The sequence below is a fragment of the Miscanthus floridulus genome, chromosome 19 (assembly GCF_019320115.1).
Source record: "Miscanthus floridulus cultivar M001 chromosome 19, ASM1932011v1, whole genome shotgun sequence".
NCBI lineage: Eukaryota > Viridiplantae > Streptophyta > Magnoliopsida > Poales > Poaceae > Miscanthus > Miscanthus floridulus.
The window spans coordinates 104,059,126-104,084,529 of NC_089598.1; the positions used below are offsets into that span (position 1 = coordinate 104,059,126).

The following is a 25,404-nucleotide window of genomic DNA, read 5'->3' on the forward strand; positions in this document are numbered from 1 at the left end:
GACTTATGCCAATGGCTCTCCGCACATCCTTACTACCTCCAGAATGCACGCCACTGCTCGCGTCCCCGGCCTGAGTCGAGCTACTAGGCTTCGCGGTCGGAACGACTTATCCGGCCAGCTAAGTGTTAGGCTGCGTTCAACATGACATGAGGACGTACAGCGTATCGGTCCTTAAACGACTCAGACGGAGTCACTATGTTCAAACCTACACAAGACCCCGTCCGGTCTTAATTCATTATTCACATGGTTCTTTTCCACGATAGCAAATATAGCCAACCGTGATCCACCTCATCCTAAAGCTCGTAGGTGACAGGAAATCACCTGACTTCTACCGCACTAAGCATGGCTAAGCATATAACCCGTCCTAAACTTGATGGCGGGGAAACGGGCGGCTATGACCCGCCTCCGCGTCAACAGAGACATATTTAGTTTTGGTTAAATTTAATTGGAACAAAAGAAAAAGAACAGGTATTGCAAGTCCATACTTCCATAATTCTTATATTTGCATAAAAATTATGTTAATTACATCTCCGAAGAGAACACCCCTGATTAAAAGTTCCAACATCAGTACTTGAAAAATAAGATTACATCATATGGCTTCCTATTACAAACTACAAAAGAAAACAAAGTCTTTGGTCTTGTAGCTGCAGATGGACGAATTTGTATGCTTGGCATAAACTTGAACTTGACGATTGCCATTTTATTAAACATGACATGAATTCATTTTGTCGAGGAGTAACATATATTCCTTATATGATTGGTTGATAGCGTGTTTAGCTTCTTAGCAGACCATGATATACATGTATTTAATTTATACACTATATGGTGCAACACGCATATATGTCAGCAAAGAGAAACCGATTTGTTTGAGTGATACACATTTCTTTGGTGCATTGTCATGTATGTATGCACGTAATTTACTTTGCAGACTAAATTTGACATAGTCTTTTTGGATCATTTAAGATCATGATTTAGCATGTTTTGATATGCATGTTCATGGATGCACTCAGCATTTGGTGCAATATTTTATTTAGGCTAAGACAACATATTTTGACCTTGCTAAGGCTCAAAAGACATGTTGCAACGCCTAGCTCGACCGGGGAGCGTGTAATTAATTCATTTTATCAAGGTTAGCATATACACTCATGGTATGGAGTTTGGCCAGGGATTCGCATGCACGATGTTATATGATCCCATTTAACTTGGTTTGCACTTTTTAACAACTTGTCTAAGCCTGAGCGTTCATGGATGCAATCAAGCTAAGATGCAATATTTAATTTATCCATTATATGCATGGCACTTGGAAGGCCTACGCTGGGCATGGATGATGCGCCTGGAAATTATGATAAATATGACAATGCTTATTTGACTTAACTAAGTTTATATCGATGCTCATGACATTTTGGTTATTCTAACCCTGGTGCCGCAGCAAGTTAATTAGCATGGTCGCTCGTGGTATAGAATTTGATATGATGAAATCAATTTATTTAAGTTTATTTATATGGTCTAGCCCTAATTTAAAATGGGGTAATTTCATCTAATGCATGATTAGACATATTTGATTCCCCGGCATGACCATGACATGGTGTGCAGGTTTTCTTATCTGCTTCCTAATTTTAATTAGGTCAAGACCATGGGAGTGGCTATTTGAGTTTATCACTGCATAGCCGTGTTGATTTTGATGCAACACTAATTGGCTTTGTCTATGTGGTATAGGCGGTTTGATCATGCCGCCGTTCATGCAAGACGGAGCAGGCATCATGCAATGAACCGACATGTTTTTATGCAAGCAAAGTATAATTTCTTTTGTTTTAATTATATACTTTTATTTACTTGCTGATGGCCGGAAGCTGGTGCTGTGGGTGAGTATACCAGAGACCTACAACGTCATAGTTTTTTTATTTGACTGAAATGCATTAATAACCGTAACCTATTCATTACGTGGAGAAGTGCAATATGAGTTTTGTTTATTTATTGATTAAGACGCCATTGACAAAGGTCATGACTGTGCAACATGCAAAGTATTGTTTGCGTGCGTGTAGTTAGACCAGAAGGCAATGTTAATTTGCATATGATCTTTATTTTGTTTGCAGACATAGGACATGCAGATGCCAACCGGCTTTGCATGACAGCCGGTGATTTGGGCGGGGGACTACTACACATTTTCATAGCCACAATTTAGTTGAGTGCATGATTTGCTTTTTATCATGGTTGCCAGTGCAATACATGCTGGTGTAATGCATGAGTACAGGAGGCATGCAGACGCTAAGTAAGTTAACTTTGTGCACAAGACACTAATTAACACGCTAGCGACGCTCAAGGCATATATATATGGACTGAATATGCAGCACATTGTCAATGTCTTGTTTTTTTTTATATATAATTTCGTTTGCACATATGATTGTTTCTTTGATTTGATAGAAACCCATGCATAATCTTTCTTCATGGCAGTAGCAAGCAAGTTCTTTATTTTCTTTGATGCATGATAAGAACGGGCTGGCGTTGCCGTGGCCAAAACACATGTAGATTTGTTTAGATATGGAGCCGATTCGCGTCCATATCAAATTTACCATGAACCGGGTGGAGCCAAAGCGCGTCCACCAATTTTGTACCATGAATCTTTAACCGGATTGGAGCCAAGATCGCGTCCAACCGAATTTTCACCATGAACATAACCGGGGTGGAGCCAAAGCGCGTCCGACCCAATTCTCAACCATGGGATGGAGCCAAAACGCATCCAAACCCGTATTTCACCGAGGCATATTTGCTGCCTTTTTACACCTTCACCGGAGCATATCGCCCATGCGCAAAGCGCGGTCGTGGCACTGTTTGCCGACCTTTTACCGGGGCTTGCAGCCCATGCGCGTAACGCAACCATCACCATTTCTTTTACCTTTTACCGGGGTAAGACTCATGTACACTGCCCATCCGCAGCCACATGAGTCAGCCGTTTACTAGGAGACCGGAGTTGCTGATGAAGTCCCGTGAAGATCAGAGACCAAGAGAGGAATCATAGGAGCGCCATGCAGCCGCTCACCTTCCTTCGGAGCCTGCTGGACGACGCGCAGCAACTTGTTGCAGGAGCACCTTCTGGATCTCCGGCGGTGACTTCGCTTTTCTGGCAGCAGCTCTGGAGGTAGTGGTTTGCTTTTCTGGCCGGCGATCAGTGCAGCAGAACGGCAGCCTGGCGGTGTTTTGCGTGAGGGCAGCCTGACGGCACTATGGATCAGAGAGCGGGGGGCCAAACATTTGCACTAGCCTGCTACTTATAGACAAGCAACCAGCGGTTCGTCTGATTTGAAATCACGTCAAGGTCTAAGGCGGCGGGAGCGGTTGCTGGACTGCCTGGCGCTCTGGAGTTTGATTTCCCTTCGCTAATGACGCCAGCGCGCTGGAGTTTGAACTTTGCGCGCGCTTGTTGAACGTGCACGGGAGTTGTGTATGACCAGCTCTTGACTCAATTTGAATGTGTAGAGCGCGTTCAGGAGCTCCCTCCTTGCCGGCGTGCACATACGTGCTATACGTTTGCTGTGTATGTACACGCACGTACGTACTTGCATGGTCTCTTTTTTTTTTAATCCATGCGTATCGAAGCGTGTATGTATTTACGGCCGAGCGTTTTTAATATGACATGTAATAGCTGTGCTTTTGTCACTATACTTTGCCAAGGTATAGTCATGCTCATGCATATATGCGTATATGTCCTCCTTTCTTTATTCTAGCTTTCTTTTCTTCTTCGTAATTTTCCACTAATCACCACATCATCTTTTGACATTGAAAATGATTGATTATTTTAGTGAATCAACAAAGTATTTTATTTTCATATGTGCTCTTCGGATGATTTGCCAGCCGGCCACGTATTCACATGAGTACATGGTATTTGATTTACACAAATGAAATACACGAGCATACACCTTTGCTTGTCGTGCATATTTGTATGCACTATATTTCATAGCCAACCTCATATATATATATATATATATATATATATACACATACATTATAGTTTCATTTTCTTTCCGGGCGTGAACACGCTCATGCATATATCTACATGTGTGTACCCTTTTTCTTTTTGCTCCATCTTCTTTCCCTCTTTAGCGATATTATATTATTTCTTATTTGCCTATATCATATTCATATAAAACTTGATCATCTATACCATTTTATTTAATATGGTATAAATGTTCACACATTTTTGGGTATGCCAAAATTGGTGTCAACAAAACTTAAATAGGATTCCAGTGCGATATCTGGACAAGGAAGGATATATATAATGCAGCAATTGGTTCCAACCAATTCCTATACTTAATGCATCATCAACAATAAAGATACTCAGTGTATTTGTGAAAACATGGGAGGCTTAATATGCTCCGGGGCTTGCCTTTCAGGAACGAGGAAGGCTGGTGGTCAGGGCACTCGGGTAATTCCTCTACGGCGACTGCTTCGTCGGCTTCCTGCACCTCGGGTTCCTCCTCCTGGTTGGCTTCCTCGAACTCCAACAACGTCACTCCCTTCGGCACACCTATTGCATGAATGCGCAAGATAAATATCATGGATGCACTTGAACGAATGTCAGGGATGCTCGGGGAATGCACATGTTCGTTGTAGTTTGCATATTCCAACTTAAGCCCTATTCAAATCACTTTACTTACCAAGTTTATACAACCTAATGTATAATTGCTCATCTTCAGTTAATGACCTAGCACCTGCACCTAAGCATATTCTCAAGTTAGGCTAACTCCTAAACAATCAACGAGAACATTGCACAAGCATACACTCAAGCATTTGTATTTCAACCAAATGGAGACTATGTAATAGTACAGTAAACTAGCCATAACTGGAGATTTATAAATCCAAATGATATGCAACAAGACAATCTGGAAAGCTTATGAAATTGTCTACAATTCATTTTCAGACCTCAGAGCATGATTCAAACCTTTACTAGGTCGAATTCATCAATCAACAGAGTTCTACCCTCACAAGGCAGAGAATAAGCAAAAACTGAAACCTAACTTTAAATAGCTGTAGTTTCTAAACTACTGGGCCAAATTCCCTCAAATTTTGACAGGATCTAGATACATAAATTATCTACAACTCTTGTATTCATGACAATCACAGAAAACCAAAATATCATGGGGAGCTTTCTAAAGTCCCCAGATATGTCCAGAGGGACATAATGCAAACAATTAATTATTAACTTATGATATAAACACTTAATTGGACAAAACCAACTTTACTGACATATCACAAGAACACCAGAAAGTAGGGTGTTCATCACCAAAACATTTCTTTTAATATCTTTCTTAATTTATTTAATTAATTAGAGGAAATAGTAAACATATATGAAAACTACACCATTAAATCTACAAAAATTACAATAGACACTACATGCCCTAAGTAGACTACCATAAAAATTTCACATCATTTGAGTAAGTATAACAACCTACACAAAAATGGTAAGGCAGAATGGCTTAAAATGGCATAATTAGGAAACCTTAGTGAAAAGTGTCAAGCAACAGATTTCATATTTTTCCTAGCATCCTTAGGGTACTAGGATACTCTCCAACAAATTTCATGGTCAATGGATTCATAAATAATTTACTAAAATTCACCCAAGTATCTACCAATGATAAAAGGAAAATCTATAACTCAAAAACTACACATGCAATGACTCTCAAATTTTAACCAGAGCTTCTACCATACAAGACTAGCTTACCCACAAAATTTCATAATTTTTGGATCACAGAAACTCAAGATGTGATTTAAACAAGTTTGCATGCATTCAAAAACACTTTTCAAGTTCCTATTTAATTCATCCAAAATTTCTACATAATGTATTCAAGACATATTTTTCTTAAATACTAGACCTAACTGTGAGTCTAACAAAATTGGAACCATCCAATTTGGATCTACAAAACAGGAGATACAAAAATATCAATTCAGCATTCAAAACTGCATTTTTGAGCTATCCTTAGAAACAAGCAGTCATTGACGAGTGGGACCCAGCTGTCAGCCGGACCCACCGGTCAGCGAGACGAAACAGAGGAGGCGCACGCGACGGCGAGGCTCACCGGCGGCGGCTCCTCCGGCGAAATCAAGTGTACCAACGTGCTCCCCTAAGCAACCCGCACCGACTGGTACCAAGAACACGACCTATTCCTAACCCTAGACTTGCCGGCGGCGAGAGCAGCGGTGGTGCGCAAGGTACGGCGGCGCTCCGACGACGGCGGCCCACCATTGTCCCACTCGAGCTCGGTACGAGCTCCGCAAGACCACGGCGAAGCTTCCTAGGCGAACTAGGGTTCTAAGGTGTAGTGCAGGTGCCTGGCCATGTGCGCCGGCCAGCGGCGGCGCTCTGGGTACGCCGATGAGGTCAGTGGCCCGGCGTGAATACAGCGAATCACCGAACTACATCTAGAGGGTAGAAACTGTAGCTAACAGGGAAGCTCATGCTTGCGCTAGCTAGAACAGAGACGAGCCAGGCATGGCCAGTGATGGTGAGCTCGTGTATGCGGCCAAGGCAACCATGGCGAGAGCGACCGGCCGTTCCGGCATGCACACACGGTAGCATCTAACGTTACTCCTACCCGAGCACCAGCAAGCTAGGAGGGTACTAGGATGGTAGAGAGCTCAGCGAGAGAGGGAACAGGGAGATGGGGCCACGACGGCCGTGCGAGCGGCGGCGCTCTGGCCGGCCTCCCGCTCGAGCGCATCGCAAAATGTGGCTCACCAAACGGGGCAACACGAGCGTGAAGAGGTGGAGATCGTAGAGGTGATGGCGGTGGAGCTATGGCCGTGATCAATCGGACAATGGTGGTGAGGCGAGGGAGCTAGACAGAGGTGGAGCTCGCGGTGGCGCTAGCAGTGGTGTGCTCGGCCGTGAGAGAGCGAGAAAAGGAAGGGAGTGAACGAGTGAGCGGGGGAAAGAGGCAGGCGGGTGCGCCTTTATGGCTTGCCAGCGCGCGGCGACGCCATGCCGGTCATGGCGCATGGCATCCACATGGCGGCCGTGAGCTGTGGCCGGTCGGCCACGGCCGAGTCTGAACTTTTCTGAATTGGCAGCAAACGACCAACTGACAGGACAATTTCAAGCGGTTATATCTCCCAATCCGTGCTGATCTGGCTAGAGGTGTAGTTGACAAAGTTGGAGATCTAAGTGAGTACTTCAACTTTGTCAATTGGAGCTCCAGCTGGTTCGGCCCAGTTAAGGAGATACAAAGCTCCAAACATAGGTGGTCGAAACTAGAAAATCAGAAATGACTTAGAAAATTTTCTAAGTCCACAAACTACCCCCAAAACTGACTTGTGGGCCCTTTTTGAGCATGTTGTGCACATTTTCATGACTTGGCTTCTAAACAAAGTTTGTTCCTTATTAAATTTGCTACAACTTTGTTTTAGGTTGCTCAGACATGCAAACATCCTAAGCCACACTTTTTAAACAGTCAAACAAAAGGGTTCAGGGGTCAAATTTGGTCAAACCATGACTTGAGAACCTAATTAGTCAAAGTGATCAACATGAACAATGTCCCAAATGACATTCTAGGTGTAACTAAGTTTCTTAAAAGAGTTTTTAGCCACACCATACATTGGTCACACAATAATCAAGCAAGGTATGTACTGAAACAATGAAAACACATGAAATGTTACAACTGTTTCATAGTCATGTTTCACTTGTTTCATGAGTGTGTTGCATAGTACTAACTAACCTTGTTTCACTAAGGGAGTGGCACATGTTGCACTTAAGTGTTGCACACTTTACATTTCATAAAAGAAACAACACACATGAAACATAACGATATGCTGCAATGTTTCAAAGACATGTTTCATGTGATATAAGCTTGTGAATGAATGAATGATGCTCATGTCCATGAAATGCAAGTGCAAATGTGGAAGGCAAACACCTGGGGTGTTACAGCCAGCTCTGGCCAAGTTCATGGCCGTACCGCACTACGCTTATCTGGTGCTGAAGATGCCTTCGCCTGCAGGAGTCCTGGCCCTGCGGGCCAACCTCTCCATCGCCTACGCCTGTGAGATAGAGAGTCTCGCCCTCGCCGAAGCCACTGACCTCTCCATCTAGATGGCCAGTGTGGTCATCGAAGCCAAGACGGTGTTCACTGATGACATGGATATCCCAGAGCTGGAGCCTCCTCGCGCCTCCGCCAAGTCCAAGGAAGTCAAGGAGGTTGGCCTCGGCCTCGATGACCCCTCCAAGACCGTGAAGATTGGGGCTCACCTTGACCCTAAATAGGAAAGCGTGCTTGTCTCCTTCCTACGTGCCAACGCCGATGTGTTTGCTTGGAAACCTACAGACATGCCGGGGGTACCACGGGAGAAGATCGAGCACTCCTTGAATGTCTCGCCGACTGCCAAACCGATCAAGCAGAAACTCCGCCGATTCGTGCCAGACAAGAAAGAGGCTATTAGGGTAGAAATAAAATGGCTCTTAGCTGTCGGATTCATAAAAGAAGTGTATCATCCTAAGTGGTTAGCAAACCCTATTCTCGTTCGAAAAAAGAATAAAGAATAGAGAATATACGTTGATTACACTGATCTTAACAAACATTGCCCTAAAGACCCCTTCGGTCTGCCTCAGATAGACGAGGTTGCAGACTCCACTACCGGCTGCAAACTGCTCTCCTTCCTCGACTGTTACTCTGGCTATCGCTAGATCTCCCTCAAGAAAGAAGACCAGATCAAGATGTCGTTCATCACGCCATTCGGTGCATACTGCTACACCACCATGTCCTTTGGACTCAAGAACACCGGGGTGACTTATCAAAGGGCTATCTAGATGTGCCTCGATCAACAGATCGGCCGCAACGTCGAAGCTTACATCGATGATGTGGTCGTCAAGTCCAAGACCACCGGTGATCTTATCGCCGACCTCGAAGAAACGTTCGCCAACCTTAAAAGGTACCGATGGAAGCTGAACCCTTCAAAGTGCATCTTTGGAGTTCTATCTGGTATACTCCTGGGCTATATTGTCAGCGCACGAGGCATTGAGCCCAATCCTGACAAGGTCTCCGCCATCACCAATATGAAACGGCCAACATGCGTCAAGGATATACAGAAGCTTACAGGTTGCATGGCTGCTTTAAGCCGCTTCATATCGCGCCTCGGCGAAAAAGGGCTACCATTCTTCAAACTCCTTAAGGCCTTCGAGTGCTTTTCCTGGTCGGAGGAGGCAGACATAGCCTTTGAGCAGCTCAAGTTGTTCCTAACAAAGCCTCCGATCATGACGGTGCCTCGGCCAGACGAAACTCTCCTGATCTACATCGCCGCTACTTCTCGTGTCGTTAGCATAGCCATTGTGGTCGAACGCGAGGAGGCCAAGCACGCCTATAAGGTACAATGTCCGGTATATTTCATCAGCGAGGTTCTTAACGAGCCCAAGACTCGTTATCCTCAGGTCCAGAAGCTGCTATATGCCATCCTAATTACTTCGCGCAAGCTCCGTCACTACTTCGAGTATTACAAGATCGCCGTGGTCACTGAGTTCCCTCTAGGGGACATCCTCCACAACAAAAAGGCCAATGGCCGTATCATCAAGTCAGCTGTCGAGCTCGGCACTTACTCCATTGAATTCAGAAGCAGGCCTACCATCAAGTCTCAGGCGCTTGCTGATTTCGTTGCTGAACGGACCGAGATCCAAGAGCCTATAGCCGCCACCTGCCCCGAGCACTGGGTGATGTACTTCGATAGCGCCCTTAACATCAACGGTGCTGGTGCGGGCATTCTGTTCATTACGCCGACCAAGGACAAGCTCCGATACGTTCTCTGGACACACTTTCCGGCCTCCAATAACGCCGCCGAATATGAAGCATGTCTCCACGGACTCCGTATAGCTGTTGAGCTCGGCGTCAAACGCCTCATGGTATATGGAGACTCCGCGCTGGTCATCAACCAGCTTAACAAAGACTGGTCTTGCTCCAGTGAAAAGATAGATGCATATTGCGCCGAAATTAGGAAGCTTGAAGGGAAGTTCTACGGTATCGAGTACCACCACGTGGTACGCGGTCAAAATCAGCTCGCCGATCACCTATCCAAGTTAGGCTCCTCTCGCGCCACGATTCCACCAGGGGTCTTCGTTCAAGATCTTCTGGTGCCATCCATTAAGGAAGATAAGGAAATTCAGGAAGTTGCCCCCCCCCCCCCCCCGAGCAGCTGGTACTTACGGTACCTTTGCCGGCCGCCGATTGGAGGGAACAATTCATCAAGTACCTCTCCAGCGCCGAAGTACCCGTTGATAAGACTAAAACCGAACGCCTAATCCGTCGAAGCAAGCATTACGTGCTGGTGGAAGACAACTTGATAAGGAAAAGTGCTAAGGAAGGGATACTGTAAAAGTGCATCACCCAAGAAGACGGAGTGAAGCTACTTCTTGAAATTCACTCTGGTTCCTACGACAACCACGCAGCCTCGAGAACACTGGTCGACAAAGCTTTTCGAGCTGTTTTTTACTGGCCCACAACCATGTTCGATGTAGAAGACCTCGTCCGATGTTGTGAAGGATGGCAATTTTTCACCAAACAAATACACGTGCCGGCACAAGAGCTGCAGACCATCACAGCTTCCTGGCCCTTCGCATGCTGGGGACTGGATATGATCGGGCCTTTCAAGCCAGCGTCAGGTGGTTTTCGGTACGTATACATCGCCATCGACAAGTTCTCTAAGTGGATCGAGTATAAACCGCTCGTCTCAGCTGCAGCTTCTTTAGGAGTCCAGGTGGGTGAGAGAGAGTGGAAGAGAGAGAAAAAAAATGGCAATGCTCGCTGCAGCTTCTTTAGGTTGTGGCTGTTGCTGTGGCTGTAAAAAAAATTACTTTGTACTGTAGCTAGTCCTACAAATACCCACAGTGGCAGCCCAATAAGTTGCAGGGAGTATACCAAGTCAAAAGTACTGTTCGTTTGTAGAGGGAAAATCATTAATCTCAGTGCCCCAGCTACACAGGTAGTCGTAGTACCATGATTTTTCGAAAGAAACCGGGAACATATACGATTATATTTATAAAAGGAATAGTTCAAGAACACCTTTGAAGAAGGTGTAACATACAGGCACACTAAGTAATACCATACGACCAACACTAACCACTGTTCACCTGAACAATCATTTAGTATGTTTAAACACTACCGTGGAAAGAGTGCCAAAGTGTCGACCATTGCCCTGTTCGTTTGGCTGAAAGTACTGTTGGCTGATTTGTTGTGAGAGAAAAATACTATTTGTTGGCTGAAAAAGTACTGCTTATAAGCCAAACGAACATGGCGCGTGTCGAGGTCACCGACCTTTGCGCCCTAGGAATTGCCGCTGATGATGTTTGGGTGGATGGACCTCCACTGTGGTGGTAAGAGTGGGAACGGGTCATTAGCGTAGCCCATCACCATTGTCAGAAGAGACTTTTTATGAGGATGCAAGTGAAGTGCATATGATAGTAGTGAGGTGTAGGGTTGGACCTCCACCGTCCCATCACTGTTGAAAAGTACTGCTAAAGTAGTGCTAATTGTTCCTGGTGTAACGAATGTTGTTTCACGCCTTTCTATGTCAAAACAGGGTCCATACCAAGTCAGAGTGCAAAACCATGTTCGTTTGAACTTATCAGGCATGGTATAATGTTTTTCTCTCATAACAAAACAGCATCAGCCGAACAATTAGGTACCACAAATGTTTTGGATAGTGTGTAAACGTGAGCTGTTGTAGGACTTATCTTCTGTGTGACACTTTCTGTTGACGTGGAGCTACCGCGTAGACCTTGTAGCATGGTATTGCCAATAACTTGCTCAACCATCAGTCTAACGGTCTAACCTAGCAAGTCGTTTAGCACCACCTAAATTAGGTACAGTCCACATCGCGTCCAACGGTTGATATTTTGAGCCGAGCCTGACCATTTTTTCCATCTCTGGCTTTCACTCCGTCCAACCGTTCTACTTCGGTGGTGGACAGAGTAGAGAGTGCTGCACGGGGAGGAAGAAGAGAGGGTCACGCACGACGGCACGAGAGGGAGGAGGAGCAGACAGGCCGCTGGCAGTTGCGAGCTCACCGTCACTCTACCGCCGTAATGAGCATTGTTTTCTCAACAATGTAATATTTAGTGACGTACTGACGTAGGTTTTGTGGGTAATGACTAGATGTAGGTTTAGAGGCATTTGCAGCTTAATATTTAAATATCATTTACAGCAATAATGGTTTATAATAAGGCAATGTAGTACCGAAATTGAAAAATGTAGTATTAAAAAGTTTAGTTAGTTAGGAATTTAGGCATCTAGCAATGAGAGCCACCTGAGGATAACACGAACAAGTGAAATTTCTTATGTCGATGCGTTAAAGCGGAGATACGACAAAGGAAAGCTGGCCTGTCAAGCTCCATCTGCTCCTCGCTGGTTATCAACATTTTGTTGGGAGAAGTCAATGGTACGATGGACCTATACCAAACTCCCTCTATTCCAAATTTTAAGGAACGGAGGGAGTAAAATTTATAGATTTGCTAATTGATAACCGCATGCTAATTGATAACCGCATGTTTCGGAGCCTCAGAATATGCTATTTTCTGGGCCTTTGGATCCCCACCCTCCCCGATCGGAGACCTCAGCTCTCCCCCATTCTTCTCCACCCGCATTGTCAGACCTCCGCCTGGCCACCTACCCATTGTGACAGAACCGCCCAATTTATACAAGATCAAGTACGGTTGTCCCCGCTAACACGTTGACACACCCATACTTTCACTCATATAAACCCGGTAGTCCGCCGAGTGTCCCGAAAGACCTCGGTAAATCAACATCACAACCAAGATCGCGTGATTAAGCAAATACACATCACATACATCGGGTTGCAGCGGAAATAATATTACAAAGGGGTTAACAAATAATAGTACAAGTTTGGGTTTCAAAACCGCTTAGTGAAAACAACATAGCTTTCAAATGATTACATTAATATAAGTTCCAAATATATTGCTAGCATAGTGACATCATCCGACAAAAGCATATAGATGAGAAGTAAGTATAGAATCACCGAACCCACCGGCGGTTAGCCACCATCCTCAACAGGTCGAGAACATCACCTGCAACAAGGTGGGATAAACCCTGAGTACTCAAATGTACTCAGCCAGACTTACCCATCTTAAACCAAAATAAAGCGACGCCAAGGATTATGCATGGCTTTCTTTAGTGGGCTAGCTGACTTGTTTGCGAAAAGCATAAGCTATCATGAAGAAACCATTTTAAGTACTTTGCATCATCTTTATTATAACCTATCCATCTAGGTAAGCACCTGTACTACAGCAATCACTTGATTAACCAATAACATCCAGTTACCAATTTAGATTTAGCATATCCCATACCATCCAGATAACCATCATTGTTTCATAATAATTACTACGATGCCGTAACTCGAGTCAAGTGCTCACTATCCAGGAGCGATGGCGATTCGAATCGATTCCTAACCAGCTGGTGATTTATTCCTTACACAAACCTCACTCACCCACTAAAGTGAGGTATCAGTCACCGAGTCAACTATCCAGGAATCTCGAGTTTGCCAGGAACCACATGTACCCGGGGGCCGACCGACTGCACTTTGGTCTTATCATCTCGCCCCCGTGTCCTACCACACCTGCTCCGGCACAGTGCGCTGCGGGCAATCTACTCGGCCCGAATAATCTCCCAGCTTCGCGGTCGGAAGGTACTTTATCCGGCCAGCTAAATGTAAGGCATGCGTTCAACATGACTCGAGGCCCAACAACGGTCGGTCCTTAATCAACACAGACGGAAACTAACAGCACCCCAGAACCCTGTCTGGTTGCCTCCAACTTTTTCCGTCCGGTCTCCAATTATCCATCACACATGGTTAATTCCAGGATGTCATTCTTTTCATAGCTAAATTCTTCCAGTAACCACCTATAATGTAGGTGACCGGATATCACCGATCGCTACCGGTCTAAGCAAGGCTAAGCAGTTATTCGATCCTGACCTAACAGGGTAAAAGGTAATAAGGTAGACAAGGATAGTAATAAATGCATCAACGGTTTCAATCAACTCCTACAACTTAATGCAACAATATATAAACTCATACATATAGAAAGAATTGCTTTTATAAATTAGGAGACTTATAATGCTCCGGGGCTTGCTTGGGATCCGACACAAGTCAGTTCAGTTAGCTTGCACCGTCCTAGTGACATCTCCGGTCCTAGCACTTGCTTAGTCCTTCCATCTTCGGGATAGATCCTCCATACATCGTCTTCGGGTTCGGCTCCAACATCATGTTCTTCACGTGGTTCATCTAGGGCACCTAGATGAGATGCAAGATGCGTGTGTATGAATGTGATGAATTGTAACACAAGATGTATCACATAAACATTTAAGATAAACACAAGATTATGTAAGACATAGACACCAATAGCTATTTAACTAACCTCACACCACTAACTATAGAGAGCAAGCTACTCACATCAACTCATATCAAGCAAACAAGTTATTCACAGAAATCACAGAGTCAAGGCTGCAACAGCAGCAGCTAATTTTACTCATAACAGGAGTTGTACTAATCCAAAAGACATGCAACAAGACAATCTGGAAAGCTTATGGAATTTTCTACAATTCATCTTTAATCATCTTATCATGATTCTCAAGTTAACTAAGTCAATTATATCCATTTATAGAAACTGGTCCACAATTGACAGAAAGCAGCCATTTCTGAAACCCAACTTTAAACAGCTGTAACTCTTAAACTACTTGGCCAAATGACACCAAATTTTAATAGAAGCTAGATACATGAATTATCTACAACTTTTGTATAAACAAGTTTCACAACAAAGCACATTATCATGAAGAACTTTGCTAGGTTCCCAGATCTGTCCAAAAATCACATTTGCAAGAAAATAAATATTAACTTATGTTGCAAACATATAATTAGGCAAAACCAACTTTACCAACATGTCACACATGACTAAAGAACACCAGAAAACCTAGTGTCCATGACCAAATAAATTCTTTTAATGCATTTCTTAATTTATTTTAGATAACAAGGTGACTTAATGAACATATACCAAAAGTATACAATAAATTCTACAAAAATTACAGTGGATCACATATCCTCTCAATAGTCTACTGTACAAATTTTACTCCATTTGAATATGTATAGCAACCTCTATGAAAAGAACAAGTTGCTAAAGCAAGAAATCATGTGAGAGCGAGATAAACCAATAACTCACTCATACTTCACCCAATACTCATGAAATTTTTACCACACATCAGCTATCACATGAGTAGCATGCCACAAAAATTTCACTTCATTTGGAGCCCTAGATCTACAGTTATGAAACATAACAAATTCAACTAGCATTACAACCTTACTGCACAAATCTATTTTTACCGCACAATATTTCAACTAAAACATGCCATATTATAGATCCACTGCATAGACAATTTCACAAGGATTCCAAAAAGTACTCATTTGCTATTTTACGAATTTCCTATGAATTACTATGAATTTCCAAAGATTCAGCAAATTTACTGCAAATGGGTCCTTACCGGCACTATTCATTTGAGTCACAGACTTCGCAGTTAGACCCCTCCCCTTAGTCGAATTCAAGCACGGGGTCCCTGGTCGCAAATCACAGCAGGGGAGGCGTGGGAGTTCACCACGGACGGTCGGAGGAGGCTTGTCGGCGGTGGTGGAGTGGTGGTGGAGCATCAGGAGGCCCGCACGCTCCCGTGGGTAGCCTCGGCTCGGCCCGAGGTGGCCCGTAGTGGCCTGGCCACATGAGCACGGTGGGTCGGGGCTGCGGCCACGACGACAACTTGCGGACGATGGCGCTGGAGCTCGGAGAAGCGACAAGCCGGGTGGAGGACGGGGTGTCGACGCTGATAGTGGTGATGACTGGGTCGGAGGAGCAACGGACGGTAGCAAGAGCGGTGAGGCCGGAGCTCGGCTACGGCCGGCCATGGCGAGCGGCATGGTGCCGGCTGGAGAGCGAGCAGGAGAAGGGAAGGGGAAAGGGAGAGGGAGAGAGTGGATGGAGAGAGCAGGGGCAGGCTCGGGCTCTTTACATCGCGAGCGTGGGCGAGGTGGCGGCCATGCAAGCAGCGAGGGCGAGCGAGCGCACACGCGGACGGCAGCTCCTGCACGGTGTCGGCACTGTTGCAGCTACGAATTCAAATTTCCAATACTACCTCGAACGTACCACTGAAACTCATACTTCGTGCCTCCGTATCTCGTAAACCACGACGAGTTAGCAAAAACTCTATTAATAAAAGTTGTAGATCTACATATCAGCTCCAACTTTTATTAAAGCTTCAAAGTCTAATTAGGCTTGGTTAGAGAGATAGAAGGACCTAAAGTGCGGTACAGGAAACTAAAAATTCAGGTTCTGTCCATTAGGGACTTAGCCAAATTTTTGAGCTCCAAAATAGCCATGGATTCCAACTTGAGGGCTCGGTTTGACTTGCTTCAAAGCTGATCTAGCTCTTGACCATTAAACAAAGTTTGTTCTACATGATATGGACTACAACTTTCATTTAATGTCCAACCTCAAAACTGGTATAGATCCTACTGTTCTACTTTGACCAAAGTAGGATCACGATGAAGCTTAAATTATCCTTTTTGATCCATTGGAGCATTTTCTTGGCATTTGCCCAACATGAACCTTTCATGACTTTTGTTGTAGAGTTCATCTAGAGTCATTTGGGCATGGTTGCAAGATTTGGTTGACGATCGAGAATTCCCTTCACTTTATAAAATAATTCAAGCAAGGACATAACTCGTCATTTCATGTGACTTCTTGATTCCAAACTTCACGAAACTTTTCCATAGACCAATATAGATGGGTATTGATGTGAGACTCACGAAGATATTCCAATAACACCACCCAAGCATATATCTTGAAAAGGGCCTATATGTAAAGCAAGGGTGCAATATCCAAGTTTAGGTTGGGGCTCATTTCCATAGGTTTGACCTTGACATTTTCATCATCACTTAATATGCCATGTTTGAGCTCAAACCCATTGTTTAACTGGTGGCAAACACCTGGGGTGTTACACCCACCTCCGCTCGACTCGTCTTGCGACGGAGAAGGCCCAGGGCATGACAGGCAGCTGCTTGGTGGCCCTGACCTCGCCGTAGGAGTCCTTGACGAAGCCGCCGGCCGCCGCCACCTCCTCCGTCTCCGTCTCTGTGTCGGAGCCCGTCCTATTCCTGAAGCTGACCGACCTCGTTGTTCCTCCACGCTGGAGTGGCCACTGTCGCCGTGAAGATCCCAGAGCCACACGAGTCACTATACCACGAGGTCGAGCTCGCCGCCGTCATCTCTTGGTGCGGATGCGACGTTCCTTAGGCGTTCGCCATGGACTTCTTAAATAGAGAAACTGAATTTCTGAAATTTGTATTTTTTCTAAAATTTGTGAATAATTTGTGAACAATTTGATAACATTTGTGAATATTTTGACATATATTTCTCTCATATCTGAAATCCATAGAATTTTTTTGAAAAGTTTGGCATATATTTATTTGAGATCTGCAATTTTCCCAAGTTACATCACTTTGTCTAATAAACTACACTGAAGAAATCATTATAAATATAGCTATAATGCGGTGTAAATATAGCTATAAGACAGTGTAAGTGCATAGAAAAAAATTGATTGTTATGAAAGGCTAAAACAACCCATTATTGAGTAGATAGATTCAAAATTTAAGGTGGGCCCGTGGGGGGTTTTGGGGGTTGAACTGTAATGCTAGGTGATTGTATTATCTTAGAGCACACACGGGGACGGACCTATAGGGGCGGGGGGAGGGGGGCGCTCCAGCTCCCCTACAACTAGTGCATCAATGAAAATATGGGGAGGGTGAAGGAGAAGAAGAGGTGGAGGAAAGAAGAAAAATAGAGAGAGGAAGAAGAAGAGACCAGCCCCCTTTAATCCTGTTCTGCGTCCGCCACGAGCACACAGCAAGTGACACCAGAGGGGCGCTCCAGCCCCCTTACAGCTGGTGCATGAATGAAAATATAGAGAGGGTGAGGGAGAAAAAGAGATAAAGAAAAAAAAATAAAGAGTGAAGAAGAAAAAGAGACCGGTACTCTTCAATCCTGTTCTGCGTCCGCAGCACAGAACCCGTGTCTATTGCATTCACAAATATAAGGACTACAGGCCCATCAGCTTCAGCTCACTGCTCACAGGGGCACACGTTTTCGCCGCCAAGCTCCAGCGAGGCCTAGCGCCGCCGGAGGTTGGGAGACCTTGGAACTTCCGAGAAGGGGGAGGGGGGTCTGGCCGGTGGCGACGTCACCTCAAGACACACTGCATCCGTTCTACTGGAAGGCGATGGTTGAGATACTTCCTCCAACTCCAACCGCGGCTGCCGAAGTGCTCTCCATCCTCCACGGAGCTGACGCCGCCCGCCTCCTCCCCGCATCCGGCATCGCCCCGACCCCCGAGCTGCTCCAGCACCTCCGCCCCGCGCTCCCGACCCTCCCGGACTCCGCGATCCCGGCACTCGCCCGATGGGCCGGCGCCGCCACCGCCGTCTCCCTCCTCGCCTCCCGCCGCCTCTTCGCCGCCGCCTGGCGCTTCCTCCTGCTCCCGCCCGCCGCATCCTCCCCGCCGCCGCCGCTCGCCGCGTTCGCGCCGCTCCTCCGCCGCTACGCCCGCCTCGGCCGCACCAACTCCGCGGCCCGCGCGTTCCGTTTCCTCCAACGCCACCCGGACCGCTACGCCGTCGAAAGCGACGACAGCGCGCCGGCTGCCGTGGCGGCGATCTCCCCGTTGATCCTGGTCGTCGACGCGCTCTGCAAGGAGGGCCACCCTCGCACCGCCGCGCGGCTCGTCGCGCAGATCCGGTGCGAGGTCGACGGGTGGGCGCCCGACGTGCAGGTCTACAACGTCCTGCTCAACGGGTGGTCCCGCGCGCGCCGGCTCGACAAGGCGGAGAAGCTCTGGGCGGCGATGCGCGATGAGGGCGTGCGGCCGACGGTGGTCACCTACGGGACCTTCATCGACGCGTACTGCGTCATGCGCAGGCCTGACCAGGCGATGGCGCTCCTCGACCAGATGCGGGAGGAGGGGATCCAGGCCAATCTGCTCACCTGCAACCCCATTGTGTATGCGCTTGCACATGCAGGTCGTTTCGGGGACGCACACAAGGTGCTCGAGAAATTTCCCCTCTACGGCGTGGCACCCAATATCTCGACATTTAACTCCCTCGTCTTCGGCTACTGCAAGCACGGAGACCTTGCCGGGGCTAGTGGAGTACTCAAGGCCATGCTGGGGAGGGGCATTTCACCAACTGCAAGGACATACAACTATTTTTTCATGGTCTTTTCCAGGAATCGTAGCATTGAGCTGGGAATGAATCTCTACGTGAAGATGGTCAGCAATGGCTACGCGCCAGACCGGTTCACTTACCACCTTCTGATCAAGATGTTGTGCGAAGCGAACCGGCTTGAATTAACGCTGCAAATGCTTCAGGAGATGAGAAATAATGGTTTTGAGCCAGATCAAGCGACCAGCACCATGCTGATACATTTGCTTTGCCGACGCCATTGCTTTGAGGAGGCTTTTGCAGAGTTTGAGCAGATGTTTGAGAGAGGGATTGTGCCCCAGTATATCACTTACCGGATGCTTATGAAAGAGCTAAAGCGGCTTGGTTTAGTCAAATTGGTACAGAAGTTGGCAGATCTAATGCGTTCAGTTCCACATTCCACAAAGTTACCTGGCAGTTACAGGGATAAGGAAGGAGATGATGCTATAGAGAAGAAGAAATCAATATTACTGAAAGCCCAGGCCGTTTCAGATGTTTTGAAGGATTGTAAAGATCTGAAGAAACCGCACAAGCTCAAAGATCCTGAAGAAACTGATGTCCAGGTTGCAGACAGGATTGTAGCCAACATTAGGAGAAGAGTATATGGAGAAGTCTCAAGGATAGTGTCATCTGTTTCTTGAACATTGATTTGCATTGTGTAGATATATCAATATTAATTGCATGACTATGGTTTTATCAGTCAGTTGAATTATTCATCTCAAAATATGACCACCTAAGCTATTCTTCTTAACATGATATAGCAGTGAGTTTCAGATGTTCTGCTTTGCTTTCTCTGTCACTGAAATCATCAATGATTCGACGTCGCCCTCCCCTTCCTCATCCTGGCGCAGTTGGCAGTTACCATGGTTTGTTCTTAAGTTGGTTGATGTCTCTCCTGTTGCAGAGGAGAAGGGGCTGGATCAACGAAAATATGTGTGCTTTGCAAGAACACGTGTCACCGCAACGCAGTGTGGAAACAATTTCTAGCACACTAATAATGCATGCTTATGGACAGACCCAGAGAGCAGCTTATGCTTCTGTCCAATTTGATCCTATTGTAATAGTAGTGTTGATTCTGTTGATTGTTCAGACCGACAGAGCATCGACACTAGATGAGACAGTTGAGTACTTCAAGTCACTCCAAATGCAAGTTCATGGCTGAAATGGCACTTCCCAAGTTATCTGCATATATGCAACATTGTATCCTTCTTGATTGCTTTTGTAGCCTCAGCTCGGAAACTGATCTGTTTCCTGTGGCTTAGATCATGTGGATGGATACTGAATTACTGATCTACTGGGATGGTGCTGATGCTCCCCAGTGCTCACCTCACCAGCTGGACTAGATGCTTGTTCATGATTTATACTTTGTTTTCATTTCCCTGGATCAGATGCGCATACATTTGATATGTGACCATGTGTAGAATAGGTGGATTTCAACGTTCTTCCATTTTGTTTTATTTTAATGATTATAGATTTCATCTTCATTGATTAAGCTATTGACTCCACAGTGCTATTTTCCTTTCTGTCCAATAAAACAGTGTCGCCCTATGCTTGACAGAAATATATTTTATTCACTGTTCAGGTGTTCCAAACATCTAAATTTGAAACCACAGCTTTTCTGTGCTCATTCCAGTTAGAAGCAATGGGATCCTGCAGTCCTTCCTTTTTTTAATTTTTCTCCTTTTCAACCTTTTCCATTTTCTTTGCGTAACAAGTAGAATACAACATCATTTTGGGCCTTTTTCTATGTGTATGTAAGCAAGTACTAGAGTACATCTGTTATGACGGACGTCCAGTACACCTGGCGTAACCCCTCCATTGGCTAGGCCACGGCCGCGCAGGAGAAGGCCAGAAGGCCCAAGTCATCAGCATTTACTTTTTATCGGAATTACTATAATTATTAGAGGGTTATTTCTATTATTATTATTAGAGGACATATAAATACTTTGTAAGACTACTTTAGAGAATTAAGCAGAAACAGAGTTGTTTCTGGCTTCCTAAAGGGAGCCGGGATTTCCTAACCCTAGCCGCCTCCTGCTGTTGTCGTGCATGAACAGTGCCGCCGCTACTGTAGCACCACGAGAGTTCTAGGGCTGCAGCAGCAGCCGCCGCGCTCTCGCCGCCACGGCCCCTCGCCGGCGTCGAGAGTACAGACCACGTCCTCCCCTCTTCCACCCCTACAACCTACGCAGTAACGCTAGGGCAACAAGCCCTAACAACCTGGTATCAGAGATGTCAGGTCCTCCATCCACATCCACGCAGCCGACGTCCACCTTCGCCTCCCTGCCCGTGCCATCAGCGCCAGCGTCGGCGGACGCGTTGGGGTTGTCGTCCGCATCCTCGGGAGCGCCCCTGACGTTGGAATCTTTGGCCGGCGACGTGGCTGTGATTGCCCGCGGCATGGCGGCCATGCAGGCGACCCTGGCCACCCTCATCCCACCACCTCCCCCTCCACAACAGCCGGCACCACCACCACCTCCACAGCCGTCGCAGACGCAGGCGATCTTCCCCTACGGCATGCCCCAGACCAGCGGGACGGGGGTGCCCCTCCACTTGCTGCGGTGGCCGGCCTCGCCATCTCCCATCCCGTCGTGGGCGATGGACTCGACAACTCCGCCCATCTACACGATGGCCACGACCCCTACACCGTCGGCGCCCGCGGTCGCGGCGTCCTCCGGGGCACACCAGCCGTCCCCGACCAACGGCATCTTCTATGGTGGGACAGACGGTACCCTCATCTACGGTGGAGGCGGGTACTCCGACAGCGCCCTATCTGCCAAGGACTCGTCTGTCGCTGCTCCCAACGGCGCCCATGCCCCTCCCAAATTTTACAAGCTGGAGTTCTCGACGTTCGACGGCGCCGTTGATCCGCTCAATTGGCTCAACCACTGCGAGCAGTTTTTCCGCGGCCAGCGAACATTGGCTTCGGATCGCACATGGCTAGCTTCGTACCATCTTCGCAGCGCTTCTCAAACTTGGTACTATGCGCCGGAACAAGATGAAGGCATGCCGACCTGGGAACGCTTCCGCGACCCGTGCCAGCTCCGTTTTGGCCCCTCGACGCACGGCACGCGGCTGGCCGAGCTCGCCCGGCTACCCTTTCAGTCATCTGTCCAGGAGTATTCGGACCGCTATAATGCCGTGCTCTGCCATGCTCGCGACCTCAATCCTCGCCAGAAGGCGGAACTGTTCGTGGGTGGCCTTCCCGAGCACATCAAGGTCGACGTCGAGATGTGCCACCCGCCCGACCTTCAGTCAGCCATGTAGTATGCTCGAGCGTACGAGCGTCGCGCGGCAGCCTTCCTGGCCGCGCCGCAACAGCAGCGCAGCGCTCGGCCTCCGGTGCGCCCTGGGCTGCCCGTGGCACCTCGCCGGGCGGCCAACACCACCGTGGGTGGGGGAGGAGCCCCCGCCCTGCCAGCGTCTACACCAGCAGTGGCCGGACAGCCGTGATTCCGCCGTTTGTCACCGGCGGAACAGCAGGAACGCCGCCGCCAAGGGATGTGTTTCAACTGTGATGAGCCCTATGTGCGCAGCCACGTTTGTCAGCGCCTCTTCTACCTCGAGACCGACGACTTCCTCGACGACGAGGTGCCGGCGGAGGTCGCTACTGCGGCCGTGTTTTCGGAGACGCAGGAGGCGGCCGCTGCCCTTTCCCTCGGCCAGGACGCCGCGGCGCTTGCCCAGACCGCCCCGGCGGTGGAGCCCAAGGTCTCCCTCCACGCGCTAGCTGGCGTGCGCGCGGAGAATGCCATGCTGTTACCGGTGACAGTACACGGCCACCGCGTGGTGGCGCTTCTTGACTCCGGCTCAACGACAAACTTCATCAACGTCGATCTCATGCGCCGGCTTCAGCTAGTCACCCTCCACCCCACGTTGCGGTTGTTGGTGGCCAACGGTGACCGTGTTCCATGCCAAGGGGTTGCTCGCGACGTGTCCCTTGCCATTGGCACCGAGGAGTTCTCCATCAGCTGCTTCGGCATTAGTCTGGGCGAGTTCGACCTCATCCTTGGTGTTGAATTCCTCCGAACCCTCGGACCCATCCTGTGGGACTTCGAGGACCTCTGCATGGCGTTCACTCACAGTGGCCGCCGCCTTCTGTGGAAAGGACTGGGCTCCCCCCGCGACAACATTCGGGAGCCCGCGGTCCGGGCCGTCCACACGTCCCTAGGGCAGTCGCTCCTGGACCGGCTCCTCCACCAGTTCAGCGGCATCTTCGACGAGTCACGCGGCCTTCCGCCGGTCCGGCCCTACGACCACAGGATCCACCTCCTGCTGGGCATGACTCCTGTCATCGTGCGCCCATACCGCTACCCGCAGTTGCAGAAGGATGAGCTGGAACGGCAGTGTGTAGAGATGCTCGCACAGGGGATCATACGCCCCAGCACGTCGCCGTTCTCTGCCCCGATCCTCTTGGTCCGCAAGGCGAACAACTCCGGGAGGTTCTGTATCGACTACTGCGCCCTCAATGCCAAGACCTCTAAGGACAAATTCCCTATCCCGGTGGTGGACGAGCTTCACGGCGCCCGTTTCTTTACGAAGCTTGACATGCGTTTCGGCTACCACTAGGTGCGGATGCACCCGGACGACATCAGCAAGATGGCGTTCCGCACTCACCAAGGACACTACGAGTTATTGGTGATGCCCTTTGGCCTCTCCAACGCCCCGGCCACATTCTAGGCGCTCATGAACGATGTTCTCCGACCGTACCTCCGCAGGTTCGTCCTGGTGTTTTTCGACGACATTTTGATTTACAGCTCGTCGTGTGCCGAACACCTGCAGCACATCAGCATCATCCTCAACGCCCTCCGCGCCCACCATCTGCACCTCAAGCGTTCCAAGTGTTCGTTTGGGGCGTCCTCGGTGGCCTATCTCGGCCACGTGATCTCCGCTGGAGGCGTCGCCATGGACGCTGATAAGATCACGGCGGTTGCCTCGTGGCCCGCTTCACGATCTGCTCGGGCCCTGCGGGGCTTCCTGGGGCTCGTCGGCTACTACCGGAAGTTCATCGGGGACTTCGGCATCATCGCGGCGCCCCTCACCCGCCTCCTGCGACGCGATGCGTTCGCATGGGACGCCGACGCCGACTCGGCCTTCAGGGCACTCAAGGGCGCCCTCACTACCGGTCCGGTCCTTCAGATGCCGGATTTTGACCGGACGTTCACCGTGGACAGCGACGCCTCGGGTGCGGGGTTCGGTGCCATCCTTCACCAGGGCGCCGGGCCTCTCGCCTTCTTCAGCTGGCCGTTCGCCGCCCGCCACCTCAAGCTCGCCGCTTATGAGCGGGAGCTCATCGGGTTGGTCCAGGTCGTTCGCCATTGGCGGCCATACTTGTGGGGCCGTCACTTTCTTGTTCGTACTGACCATGACAGCCTCAAGTATCTGCTGGACCAACGCCTGTCGATGGTGCCGCAGCATCAATGGGTCAGCAAGCTCTTCGGCTTTGACTTCGCCGTGGAGTACCGCCCCGGTAGCCTCAACACTGTGGCGGATGCCCTCTCCCGGCGCGACGCCGAGGCCGCCACTGAGGAGGGCGGTACTGCAGCAGCAGCAGCAGCGGCCCTCTCTGGGCCGTCCTTCGCCTACCTCGACGACGTGCGCCGTGCCACGGCCACTGCCCCGACGCCTTGCTGCTGCAGGAGTGCTTCCGTGTGGGCGAGCTTGCTGCCCCCTGGCGCGAGGACGCGGGGCTACTGTTACACAGCTCCCGCATCTTCGTCCCCGATTTTGGCGACCTCCGGCATCATGCAATTCAGCTTGCCCATGGTGCCGGTCACGAAGGCATCCAGAAGACGCTGCATTGCCTTCATTCGGATTTTTATATCCTAGGCGACCGCTCCTTGGTGCAGGATTGGGTGCGCACGTGTGCTACATGTCAACGCAACAAGACCGGAGCCCTACAGCCGGCGGGCTTGCTGCAGCCCCTGGACATGCCATCCCAGGTGTGGGCTGACATCTCCATGGACTTTACCGAGGGGCTGCCAAAGGCCGGCGACAAGTCAGTCATCCTCACCGTCGTCGATCGCTTCTCCAAGTACGCGCACTTCATCGCGCTTGGCCAACCCTACACCACGGCGTCCGTCGCCCGTGTCTTCTTCGACGGCATTGTCCGGCTTCACGGGTTCTCGA

The 25,404-nt window shown here is 48.5% G+C and overlaps 1 protein-coding gene across 1 annotated transcript; it reads left to right on the plus strand.

Moving 5' to 3' along the window:
• The first annotated feature begins 18,145 nt into the window (after positions 1–18,145).
• On the plus strand, positions 18,146–20,814 carry LOC136528501 (pentatricopeptide repeat-containing protein At5g11310, mitochondrial). Its single transcript, XM_066521470.1, has one exon. The coding sequence runs from the start codon at positions 18,300–18,302 to the stop codon at positions 19,914–19,916; it is 1,617 nt and encodes a 538-aa protein (XP_066377567.1). The 5' UTR covers positions 18,146–18,299; the 3' UTR covers positions 19,917–20,814.
• The last annotated feature ends 4,590 nt before the right edge of the window (positions 20,815–25,404 follow it).

What these genes read in the sequence shown, in the direction of transcription:
- LOC136528501 (XM_066521470.1), top strand. Translation starts at nt 18,300, where the DNA reads ATGGTTGAGATACTTCCTCCAACTCCAACCGCGGCTGCCGAAGTGCTC.